The sequence below is a fragment of the Macadamia integrifolia genome, unplaced genomic scaffold (assembly GCF_013358625.1).
Source record: "Macadamia integrifolia cultivar HAES 741 unplaced genomic scaffold, SCU_Mint_v3 scaffold930, whole genome shotgun sequence".
Classification (NCBI taxonomy): Eukaryota; Viridiplantae; Streptophyta; class Magnoliopsida; order Proteales; family Proteaceae; genus Macadamia; species Macadamia integrifolia.
In genome coordinates, this window is record NW_024870585.1 from 212,845 (window position 1) to 226,043 (window position 13,199).

The following is a 13,199-nucleotide window of genomic DNA, read 5'->3' on the forward strand; positions in this document are numbered from 1 at the left end:
GAATCTGAATGATTCATATCTGCATTACCAAATCTGATCCAGACCACAAAGATGTAGAGAAAAACTCCATTGCAGAGACAACACCAACAAGATAAGAAACAGTGCAACTCGACACAAGAAAACACAAGAAAAGAAGACTGGTCAGATCAGAAATAGAAACAGAGAACAGAAAAGAAGATCTAATCTGATCCCCGATCAGAAAATGAAGGAAGATCTGATCAGATCAGATTAGTACATGAGAAAGAACTGAGCAGAGAAGCACAGAAAGAAATCCAAAATGACAAACAGAGAAGAACTTAACAGAAACAATGAGAACACAGGAGAAAAGAAACTGCAAAACCATAAGAAGAGGAGACATTCCACAGAATACAAGAAGGAGGATCACCAGAGAAGAAGAAGAAGCAGCACGAATGAATCTTCCATCCTAGTTACTTCCTCTTCAGTTGAACTATGTTACCATCAATTGTGCAATACAAATTTTCCATGTTGATATATAGGTCTTTTGGATAACTAAAGTTCCTGGCATGTGGACTGCAAATAAGGCAAGATTTAAATCAGTAATCATTTGATCCATAACAGATGGAATATTTTAAAAAGGGACAGTCTTTCTAGAGATAATCAGATGATGCTAAAAGTGTTTTGCCATATGCAGATCCAGTTTTAGATTTCCAGAAATATTTTGGAACAATATTTTGTTCCTTCATGGGATCTTCTGGGTTTGTCCATTTTTAGGCTGCTGTTAAGTTGGAGGACTTTCGCTTTTGGTCCTATGGGTAGATAACCTTAGCACTTGGTTCTTCCTATTATCTGGTGATCTCTTCCTATGGAGTGGAAACTTCAGATATTAAGGAATCTGTGTCTGCAAGAAAGGATATTCTTGAAATTGCGGTTCTGTTTCTGTAGGAGGCCACAAATGGGTTGTGCTGAGTTGCTGAATGGTTGGCACATAATCAATTGAGTGTGTGGAACCATAGATTTCTTAATTTGTTGTCGCGGTGGATTTATTGTCAAATAATATATCTTAACTTGGTCTTCTGGTGGATTTAAAATAATTATACTGGATATTTTTTATTGGTTTCTTTTTACACTCCTGAGTCCTGACCTTCTACTTTCTTAGTTTCAGAAACTTTTATATGATTATTTGTTATATTCTAGTTTACCCTGGAGTCAAGCAAGTCGCCAAGGGCTCTAAGGTTTTCCGTTTTCTTCAGTTCGTTGGGGGTTCGCGCCGGGGGGAGGGGTGGGGGGAGTGTTGATGAAATTGATAATGTCCTTTGGTTCAAAATGGGGTGAGAACTTAATTTCTGAAATTCTTTGTTCCTGGAGACATCTGTCTCATTTAAGCCCACTGAGAATGAAAATGTCCTCTACTATAGTACTATGTACGTTAGGATGATTTTCCGAAGATATATAAAGGACATAAATCTCATTTCCTTGATTCCTACATGTTTATCACCATTTTATATGATAATTAATCTCTATGGAGTTATTTTACTGATCATCCAGGCTAGTTATGGCGGGTACATGGTGGCATTTGCGGGTCGGAAGTATGCGGCAAGGTCAACCCCTGTTTTTGTTGCAAACAGTACCTATATTGTTACCAGCTTTACTCTGGTAGGAGATGGTACCTGTTCGGGTTGGTTTATTCCTTTTATCCTGCTCCTATCAGAACTGATGTGTATAAATGCAGGTTCTTGAATATAAAAAAGGTCGGCTGCAGAACTTCTACTGGAAGAATGATGGATGCTCTTCATGCTCAGGGAAGTCTAGTTTCGTGTGCCTGAACAAACGGGCTTGTGCAATCAGTACTTCTCACTGTAAAGGACAAGGGGGCTCTGTAGATTGTAGCCTTGGAATACAATTGGCATTCTCAGGCACGGATAAGCATTATGTTGCACTCAACTCATGGTATGAAGTGGAAAACTTGCGGCAGTACTCCCTCTATGGCCTGTATTCGAACCTCAAGAATTCTCTTACCAGCCAGTATAACAATTTCTTCTGATTGTTGGTTTTTGTGTGCCCTGGTTTTGCCAATGGGTGATGGTGCTCGTTTTTTCGTGGTCTGCTTGGAGCATGGAACTTGTAGCATCGTAAAGTATTGTATCTCTTACCTTTTTTTTTTTTTTTTTTTTTTTTTTTTTTGAAGTTTTTGAGGTGTTCACTGTTCTGTATTTCATACTTCTTACCTCTCCTATTTGTTGTGCTGAAAGATTCTGTAAATTTGTACTACATGATCTCTCCCACCGCCCCCCCCTCCCCCCCCAATTCTCTTGACTGCAGTGGATCTCAGAATTATTGTGATTAGTAGACTTTGTATTGAATGCCCTGGATCTTTTATGGGCTGCTAATGTTTTACCTCCCTCTGCCGTGTTTAAAAACTCATACATATGTCCTGGTTTGACAATGATGTGATGGCAATGGAAAAGTGATTATCCATGCAACAACTAACAACTGGAAAAAATTGAGTGTATTATTATTATTATTATTTTTTGGGTGATGGACTATACGTCATTTTTGGATCTAAGGATGCTGTAAATTCCTAAACTAGATGAGGAACTGAAACTTCATGGGGGTTACCTCCACTGCACGTGCCTTAAGCTAGCTGCGTTGTCCTTATCTTCCCAAATACGTTTATGCATCCTCTTTGATAGTCATGGAAGATCTTATATTGGCAGACCAGATTGAAGAATACGGTTAAAATGCTACCAAGAGCGGCCATATTGGTCAGTATCAGCTGGATAGGAGTCACTTCAGTTGGATTCTGAGTTTAAAAAAAAAAAAAAAAAAAAAAAAACCACTCATTCTTATGAGTTGCTGTACTTCTGGATTTCCAGGATCTGATCTTGTTTAACACATCATTGATCGATTTATTTGGCAAAACTGAACAGAGGGGAGAGCTGGGACACCCAACCCCCCTCCTTTTTTTTTTTTTTTTTAGTTTTTATTTTTTATAACAAGTACTTTCAATTGATTTGAGAAGACCCAGTCACCTTTTTTTTCGGAAGTGTAAGGGCGATGGATGAAGGCGGGACTTGAACCCGGGCCCGGGGACGAGTCTCTGCATCCCTTAACAGTGCAAGTGTGCAATACACAGGCGCCTCTGCCGTTTGGTACATATTAAGACCCACATTGCAAGGCTAGGCATAACAAGCAGTTCCCACCAAGATCAAAACTTTCAGCTAAATATTTTTTTGTGGGCTTTTTTTGGGCTTCAAAGGCATGGGAGTTTTTCTGGGCAGGTCCAGGCCAAGCCTGAAAACTAGCCCAAACAGTCCCTGGGGTATCAGTATGTTTGTGATGACCAGGAGAGAGAGGGTTCTCATTGTCAACTACCATATCTGCAACAACTCTCATTATCAACTACCATATCTGCAACAACTGAAAACATATAAAACATTATAAATGGCCTGACACATAACACACACACACCAGATATTCTTAACACACACACACCAGATATTCTTACAATATATGGTCTAAAAGGAGTTGAGAGACACAGCAGATATCAGTCTTTTACATGAAGGAGATCCAACAACACTTTGGTCCACTACATTTTCATCACCAACACAATTACACAAGGATCCATACTTTCAAGTCTATTGCAACAACTGATCAAACACCGATAGGTAGTTTTGTTTATTATACAATACATTAAGGTCTCTAGCACCAGCAACAGCACGCATACTGTTAGTGACCAGGAGACCTCAATGTAGAAGCCAAGAATGAGTTGCCTTTGAAACAGCCAAATGGTGGAAGGACTATCCACTCAACTAGAGCCCATTGCAACAGCCACAAACAACGCTGCAACCGAGCTCCTCCATTTAGCTGCTGCAGGGACGGGGTTGCTTACGTAGGATTTACTCAGCTCTAAAGCCTTGCTAAGCTGAAAAACTGAAGCTACAACCTACTCAACCCCAAGCCATCCCCACATTCAAATTTTGAGGAGGTCACAGCAGCCATCTGCTGCAACCCACTTGTTGGACATATTGACACCCTGCCCACTTACCATGATGTTTGAGAGAGAGCGAAAAGTAGATAGGCGCAGATGCTCACCCTGAAACTGATTGAGATCTCCAGAGTACACACTAGTCACTTCTGACCCTGACAGATTTGAACCACCACCAGATGCCTTCTTTGATGAATTTAAATTGCCACTCTTGGACTGTAGACCTTCAGAACTTGGGGAGCCATTAGACTCTGAAAGTTTCCCCTCACTTGCTTTGCTAGCATTAGTCCCAACCTTCCCACTGTTTGGATTCTTTGTCTTCAGGAAGCGGCCACCGCATCCCCTTGCTCGACGCAGTGCATGGAGATGACGTGATTCATGTAGATAAGGCTGTGGAAAAGAAAATCCAAGCTTATATCAATGCAACATTAAAAAAATGTTGCCCAATGGAAGGGAAAAGACTAATAAAAATGACTGACAAACCATTCTACAGAAGTTATAAACAGGTAAGGTTATTTGGGTTTGGGGTATACCCTCCAAATGAACCACCTAGGGGCCATTGCTCGGAGCAATGGAAAAATGTCGGACTGCCAGGGAAAATGTCCAGGTTTGAGTCTTGAGAGCAGTCATTTTGCAAAAAAGGCCTAAGGTTGGGACTATCTCCAAACTCACACCCCTCTCAGCACCCCGCATCGGTAGGACCACCACCGGGTAATGGCCCTCCAAACTAAGCACCTGATCATTCAGATTTTTGGCCATTCGAGCCAATCGGGGGTAACAGAACAATAAGTCCACAAAAGAATTTATTCTTAGGGTTTGAACGTCTGGGATATATACTTTATAGAGTGCACAGAAAGAAGTCAACATCTCAGATACTTCCAAATACCAATACATCAACTTTCAGCCAGCATTCCTTGTACAACAGATACCCTTGATCTGTTGGGCCTAATTCCATGCTTCCGTACCATATGCACAACAGCATCAGTGCATGGGTATGTAAGACAGGTCCTAGTGCTCCACATCCTATCAAATTCAAATCTTAATATTGGCAACTCTGGCAAATTGAATAACAATGGAAATTGGGATCTGATTCTAAGGTTCAATAAGATTTAACCACTGCACCTTCCGATTTTTGACCGCTTTATTCTCTATCTCGGCCTTTGCACGAGATTGCCTGCGCTTAATGATTCCATGGTACTGCTTAGCATTTACATAAATGGGTCCATCATCTGTTGTCATATTTAATGGCAATAACATGCGGCCCTGAAATCATTGTGAAATGGGAAGAAATTAGGCCAACACATACCCAGACTAAACAAAATGATCACTAGTAAAATTTAAAGCCAGAGACATTTTTTTGGATAAAAACCAGAGATTTGATTGAATGGCTTGTGTACACAAGGGACGAGAAAATAAAAATAACTGAGTAGCTATAAAACTCAAATATCAGTAAGTTTAGCCATTTTGAAAATTTTCAATAAGGCTGTCTTTGCTAGTTCATTCTCCTAATATATCCAGGTAATCTGTCCTTTCCATGTTTTTACACATGTGCATACATATCTCCCCGCCTTATATTTGGTCACACTCACACAGAAATGAGAAGTTGGTAGCACAGTATATTTGAATACGGATGCCCAAACTCTGTCAGGAATGTAGATGCTAAATCTCTTTTGAAACTTTAGAACAGCATCAAGAGATCAACATTGGGTAAACCAGTATTGTTGATGCTTTTTGAGGAGTCTCCAACTCTGCAAGATCCCTTTATTTTATTTATTTTTCTATGAATAAAAAGTTAGGTGCAGTAAGCGTGGATCGAACATGAAATGAATCATTTAGCAAACCAATAGCCACTCATGTGCATTACCCCTTTATTTGCTTTACTAGACCACAAATCATTATACGCAATATGACGAATGAATCTCGCTGTCACATAATTTAAGTGGTTTTGAGATTTCACGCTGAATCTCTTTAGAAACTGTAGAACAGCATTGAGGGCATTAGAAATGTTCAACTATTGTATAAAATATGACTCCTGAAAACAATTACAGATTCAATCTGGGTGAAGAGCACTAGAAGAAAATGTACAGGGGAAAAAGAAAAACAAACCGCTGTTTGAGCTCCATAGGCTGTGAACACACCATAACATTGATCTATATAGGGATAGTTTGTGCAAACCTAAAGATTGCCAACAGAGAGAGACACAAGAGAAGAATATCAGCAAATGAATCCAAACTACTATAATCAACAATCAATCAAGTCAAATGGCCAAAGCACAAGGCAAAGTGGGAAAATAACCATTGGTTGAGCAAGTCCTAGTTCAACACTAGCTTGGTACTGAGGCTGAGATGATTGCCGAGATAAGATTGAAGTAAATTGCTGAGCTTTTTGCGCCTTCACATAGTCTTTTCCATCACCTGAATAAGAAATTCTCAGATGGTCAAATAAGATTTGCACCACCCTCTGTTACCAGTAACATCAGGAATGGTGGGGACATATCCAAACAGTGACTAAAGGTTTATGATCAACAACTTCTGGAAGTTGACATACCTATTTTCCACTTTTTATTTATTTATTTTTTCCGGAAATAAACTGTTATTCAAAGAAGGGGAGGAGGGGTGCAGAAGAAGAATGTCCAAGCCAGATAAGATACAATGGAAACCAGATAAAAGAAGAAGAGACAGAATTATACAATTTCTTGTTGGATTCAGGAAAAAGAATACACATTGGGAGAAGGCCATACATACATCCTACATAAAGTTAATTTCAAAATGGTTAAATCATCAGCAGTAGTATTGCCAGATCTGGGTCTTTATATACCTCCTCTTTAATTGTGATGTACTAGGAGAAAACTCCGAAACATCTATATATCAAACATGTGCTCACATTAAACACCAGAGTCATCCACCACATGTTATAAGAAAGCAGAAAATATTCCACCCTTCCATAGAACTTTGCTGCCACCAAGGGCATACAGAGTAACTTCTGCCACATCCAAGAGGAAAGCAAGGGTTCAAAAAATTAAACTTAGCTACCAGATTAGCAAGAAGATCAGTGGACATAACCCAGTGCAAGTCCCGATTTCACAGGGTCCGAGAGGGATGGATTAGAGACAAGCCTAACCTTTAGCATTTTTGCACAAAGTGTCTGCTCTCAGTTGCAAATACTTGTTGCTAGCAGCTGAAGCCTTTTACCATTGCACCAAGTGATGGTCCCTACTAGTTGAGCTAATTCTTCTTACCAGCTTCAGGTCTTGACTATCCCTAGTGCTAGTGCTTTCCAACAAATTTCAAATCTTTAACATAGGTTGAGTTCCTAAATCATATAAATTCTGTCAGAATGCAGAATCCTAAACTCTTTCACCTTCAGTTTTGTCCATATGCTCTATGGATGTGGCCTTATCATTCCATAAAATAGATAAGGGAACTGTAGCTTCAAATGGCAATCCATATAAACAACACACCCACACACACCATGGTCATGCCAAGACTAGCCTCTGACCAACCCCACAATAATAGTCTTTTTTTTTGGTGAAAAACCCCACAATAATAGTCAATCACCCTTCAAATTCATTGTGATCTCACATATATCTCTTTCCCTACACCCATACCATATGTACATAAATACAATTAACTCTTGGGATTTTCCAATTAACTACCTCCATTTAGACACAATCACCCACCTCGACAAGCTGTCCAATTCTACACCAAACTGCAAAAACCAATCCCCCAGTAATGCCACATTTTATCCCAGCATCCTCTCTCCTACTCTACAAGATGGTATTTTATTTGATCACCTTTCCCATGCCATTAAAAATCTAATTGGACCTGACCTACACATGACTGGTTTAAAACGACCACCATATAGCGTTTTATGTTGTTTGATTTTTCTATTTACTAAAAAAATGATTATCTGGATTCATGTCAGTATCTTTCCACCATGTATGTACCAAAAGATAAGGGTCTTCACATAGATCTTAATTCTTTCTCATATGGCACTTGGGGTATTGAAATAAAATTCAAAACACCATAAAATGACCACCATATCGCGTTACAGATTGAGGTCTCTGGGGGTACTGCACCGGATACCTACATGTCCCACCATCCCATTCAAGAGGTTGAGATAAATAAGGTGAGATTTAGGCAGCAAACCAGCCAAATCTACCCTTATGAATTGATGCTCCACTATTGACCAAGGGAATAATGTCTCTAAATTTCCCAAAAGAGGACCACCATTTGTAGTTTGCTTCTTCTCACCAGTGAACCTATTGGAATATGTGGGGGGCTTAACAGTATCGTGAAGGAAATATAAAGTATCATATTTTTCTTTAGGGAATGAAACTCCACAACCACATGCTTCTTTTCATACTGGCATGGATGAATGAGCCAGGTGGTGTCAGGCAAACTTATGTTATAACAAATTTTATCATAGCAACAAAGGTTCAGGCTTCAAATAATAAAGGTGGATGGCATAAAATAATAAAGGTGGATGGCATACTACATAGGTTGATCAAAAGAGAAGCGCATCCAGACTACATCTATGTCAGGAAAGCATAAAATAACTAGATTAATCCATAACGACCAAAGGTAGGATTTCTTTACTGGGTTCTAGTATATCTAGCAGCCAATCTTAATATCATGGGTGTCATGTAAATGAAAACCTCTAGGACCAAATAAAGGAAAATAATAATAATAATAATAATAAATAAATTAATAAATAAATAAATAAAAAGAGGAAAAAAAAAATGGTCGTTTGTTCCATTTATGGTCATAGTGTAGAATCATTTGGGATTTTAGCAAGATCCTTTAACAAACGAACAAGACTTGTATTTGCAAGATTTATCAAATTTTAAGGATTAACATACCATGTATCGAGTTTACTGGGAGATTATCTGATCATCATGGACTAAAGGGGAAAACTTAACTTAGAAGGAATATAAGGAACAAACAAACAGGACTTGAAAAAAGGCATTGCCACTTAGGATTAGGCTGCATCAGTTGATACAGATAGGGATCAGCCACCACTGATCCAATCCCATAAACGAGTTTTAAATCCTTGGAATAACATGATAAGATATGCTCTTAGACCCTCTTTGGTATCATTTTTCTATTTGATTTTTACCTATTTAACAAAAATCATTAATGAAAACCATTTTTTATCAAAACATAAAAATGGTTTGGTAACTACTTGAAAAAAATGGTTTTTTGAAGAAATGGATGAAGAGATGTTCCCTTCACCCATCTTCCTTATAACTCTCTTTCTCCACTTGTCTGTCCTGCTTGTTGCAACTCCTTTCCCTCTAATTCTCCTTCTACCTTTTCCTCCCCTTTCTTCTTAGTTGTTGTCATGGTTGGGCTGAGAATGTAAAATGCTTCAGACGATCTGCTAAGAACAATGATTGTTTGCTTAGGCTAGAGTTGGAACGATGGAATGGGTTTGGTTAGGTCTTACCAGCAGAAATTGAAGGCTGCGGCTACGGTTTGGACTGAGGAAGAAAAATATGAAGAAGAAAAGGGGGCAAGGGGCTTGGATTTTTAATTACAAAGCAAATCACTACTTTACCCCCTCCATATTGGGACTTCAAGCATGTGCTCATTAAAGTTCAGCGCAAAAATGGCTGAAAATAATTTTGGCCAAATCATATAAATGACTCTTGATCTCTTTTTGGTTTTTGCGTTTTATCATTTTTTTTTTTTAAATGGAAACAAGCTCTATAAATGATACCAAATGCAACCAAAACCATTTTTATGAATAAAAATAAAAAATAAAAATGATACCAAAGAGGGCCTTAGATTGAAAGCCATACTAAAGAAAAATAAACCTTAATCCTATATAGTCCATAAAGATCCCACCTTGGACCACAATCAATCTGTTTCTTAGCTTCAATAAAGGGTTACTTTGTCTTCTGAAAACTATAAGGTTGGGGATCTTCACATCATGCATCTGCTAAAGGCTAGAGACTTGTGACTTCAACAATGATTCAAATTTTGTTCATCATTATGTTTTAAAAAAATAAAAAAAAATAAAAAATAAAAAAGAGGTATGTGATATTAAAGATTCAATCAAGCATATGCTGGATAATCCTCATAGTTACATATACCTACAATTATTTCAAGAAAAGACAGTATTCCTTCCTAAAAGAAATCAAGAAGAGGAGTTGAAACTTCACTTTGTTGATAGATCACCCACAACCTGACTTGCTAGCATTTGATCAAGATAGTTAAAATGCTCTCAGTTCAAACTGGGGAGGATAAGTTCAAATGAAGTAGTGGAAATTGGTGCTTTTTTCTGGATGAAAGGGAGAGATACTATACATAGGCATGCCGTATCATTGAAGCTGTCTGCTTCTACTAGAATTGAAAGGCGGCATCGAAGCATGCATGGGTGTAAGAAACCAAGCCAAGAAGCTTGGGACCAAATATCTCTGAGACATATTCTTAAGGTCTTCCTCAGCAAGAAATTGTCAATATGTCTTAATTTTGTTACAGTTAACGAACATATTCAACCAGCTCCCAAACACAACCGACTTCAAAAAATTGTGACAGGTTTAAATCAAAATTTTCCCACCAAAGTTTCTAACGACTCAACAACTCTAGATTTTTTAATTTTGCATCAAAATCGGAACGTGACTAAAATCTATGTTTAGTCCTCTAATGGTTACCACACAAAGTACTTAACAGTTTTTTACTGGGTTTTCAAGTGAGGAGGTTAAATATATTAGCGAGTGTTGAATAAAATCAATCGGATGCTCATGTCTAGCTTATTTCTCAATAACAAGGAGGCTGTAACTCTACATCAATTTTGAACATGATAGTCCACATAAACATAGAATGTTGACAATTGATTCCAGAATTTAGTCTGGTTGTTACTCATTCAGGCTGTTAATCCTCTGGTGAGTTGTGACTCAAACTTAAGACATTTAGTGAGTGAAGGTGAACACCACAGGCTGCGCTTCTTGGATATGAGGCAGTCCTTTGTACCATTCCTCAATACCTCAAAATATCTATTTTACCCCTTGATTTTAAACCAATAACTCTACACAACCCATTTTCCTAGCCTTAAGACACTGTTCCCTTGAATAGATCCTCCCATATCCAATCCAATACTGCCATGCTAATCCATAACCTCTTGCATTAAGCTATTAATTCCCAGACCATCACTTCTATGCCCTTTAAACCGTTTAAAGGGTTCCCCCTGCCCCACCACCCCACCCCCCCCCCCAAAAAAAATAAAAAATAAAAAATAAAAAATAAAGAAAACCTCTTCTCTTCTTCCCTCCCTTTTGTATACTCTTCTCCTTTGATATATTGTATTCATTAACACCCCCCCGCCCCAAAAAAAGTCCTGGACCATCTTCAGTATCTGCACTTTCTATGTGAACATTAATATCGAGCTTTGGAAACTGAAGAATAGCTGCAAATGAAGACAGTGAAGAACAGCAACCAAAAATAGACTAAAAGATAAACAGAAAGTGCAACATTTAGACTTTAGAACCTATCCAATAGGTTATCTTGTGGAGTATGTTAACACACTTGTCCACTAAACATATTGAATTTCTAGCTCCTCAAACACCACTAACATAGCAAGTATTGAACTTTTCGATTCACATATCAAACCCAATTAATCTTAAAACAAAATACTGTCAAATCTATTTAAGAACCGACAGAAATATCAGTATGAAAGCCAAGGGCTACAATTGTATACCATAGCCCAATTAATCTTAAAACAAGGAGCATAGATACATAGCAAGTATGGCATAACTAAATGGCATAAGTGAGAAGATTCCCAGGAAAGACAGTGAATTGAGCATTACTGTTCTCCTTATGCGGCGCAGGATAGACAGGCTGTGATCCAAGAGCAGCACTCCACCAAGGCACAGAAGTAACTGGGGAGAGCTGAAAAATGGGATTATTGAAATTTCTTCCATGTTCTTTGGCAGAAATGGTCTGCATGCTTGATAACCCAAGAACTAACAATCCAAACCACCTAATTTTCTTCACAAGTTCAACATAGTCACCTGAAAACCCAAGTTTCAATCAAAATTTCTCCCAAAAGATTGAAGAAACAAATAATTGAAGCAAATATGGGTGACTTCCAACAAGATGATGCAAATATATTTGAAATCAGTAGACTCTGACAGGGTAACCAAGTTCAACTAATTTTGGAAATACCCAAATCGATTAATAAATTGGACCAGATATCAGATTGGAAGAAGTGAGAACAATCTCAGATAGAGAACTCTTTTCCTTCCTTTTCATGCCCAAACAAGGCTAAAATTCTGGGTACCCACATCACTATTCAGAGCAAACACCCAAAACCCATTAACAGAGGAGACTGCAATTCACTGTAGGCCACTTTACCAAAGAAAACCAGGAAAACCCCTCAATCATTAGAAAAAACAAATGAAACCCAAATGGAAAAAGACCATGAGTGAAGAAAAGAAGAAAAAAGGGAAAACAAGAAGAGGAATGTCAGAGAGAAAAAAGATAAGTACTTACTCAGTAAGGAAAGTCAAGAGTGAAAGACTTGACACAGAGAAAGGAAAGAAGAGAAGAAAGGGTAAGGAGTGGGGGAAGACTCGTTTCAAACTTTCAATTCCCAAACCAGCCTACGCATGAGGAGCAAACCCCATTTGGCAGGAGCTCGTGCCTGTTCAATATCAAGTGTTGAGAGAGAGAGAGAGAGAGAGAGAGAGAGGAGAGAGAGAGAGAGGAGACCAATGGGCTGAAGCTTTCATGCAAGTATTTGTAAAAGGGGCTGCAACTTGGTGCATGGATTTGTCATTTATATATATACATATATATATATATATATATATAAGAGGGTATATGCCTAACTATATATATAATAGGAAATAATGCATCTTTGGTCTGAAATAAGATATATAAATTATATTTTATATAATTTTCTATACATCCAATGGTCAGAACTTTTAGATCACTTTTCTAGGTGAGAGTATGTTGGAATCTTTTCTCATTACCCCTCTTTAATCCAAGTTGGTTTCTTTTGATAAAACTAATCTAAACTTTAATTAAGGCAAAAAAAAAAAAAAAAAGAGTCTGGGAAATGGCCAAACTAAGCAAAACCATAACTGTCAATTATCAAACTAAAGAAGATCAAATATCTATTAATAATGGCAATTATCTTAAGATAAGTGATTAACACCTGGAGGGATTATGACACTGATTGTCCCCGTTTCATATGGTCCATGCCTCCATCGATATGGTCTTCCCTTGAATGATTCATCTCAACTTCC

General features: G+C 38.1%; 2 protein-coding genes across 2 annotated transcripts in view; one reads left to right on the top strand and one right to left on the bottom strand.

Annotated features, from left to right (window-relative positions):
- The window catches only part of LOC122070467, a 37,044-nt gene extending 34,662 nt beyond the window's left edge, over positions 1–2,382 (top strand). The window contains exons 2-3 of the mRNA XM_042634626.1: positions 1,507–1,614; positions 1,691–2,382. Of these exons, the coding sequence (XP_042490560.1) occupies positions 1,507–1,614; positions 1,691–2,002 (420 nt within the window). The 3' untranslated portion in view covers positions 2,003–2,382. The remainder of the gene's footprint in view (positions 1–1,506; positions 1,615–1,690) is intronic.
- A 1,053-nt stretch (positions 2,383–3,435) lies between these two features.
- Positions 3,436–12,668, bottom strand: LOC122070459 (nuclear transcription factor Y subunit A-10-like). Its single transcript, XM_042634614.1, has 6 exons — positions 12,442–12,668; positions 11,757–11,960; positions 6,242–6,360; positions 6,053–6,121; positions 5,069–5,209; positions 3,436–4,336 (listed from the first exon to the last, which is right to left on the bottom strand). The coding sequence occupies exons 2-6, from the start codon at positions 11,893–11,895 to the stop codon at positions 3,932–3,934; spliced, it is 873 nt and encodes a 290-aa protein (XP_042490548.1). The 5' UTR covers positions 11,896–11,960; positions 12,442–12,668; the 3' UTR covers positions 3,436–3,931.
- Positions 12,669–13,199: the final 531 nt, after the last annotated feature.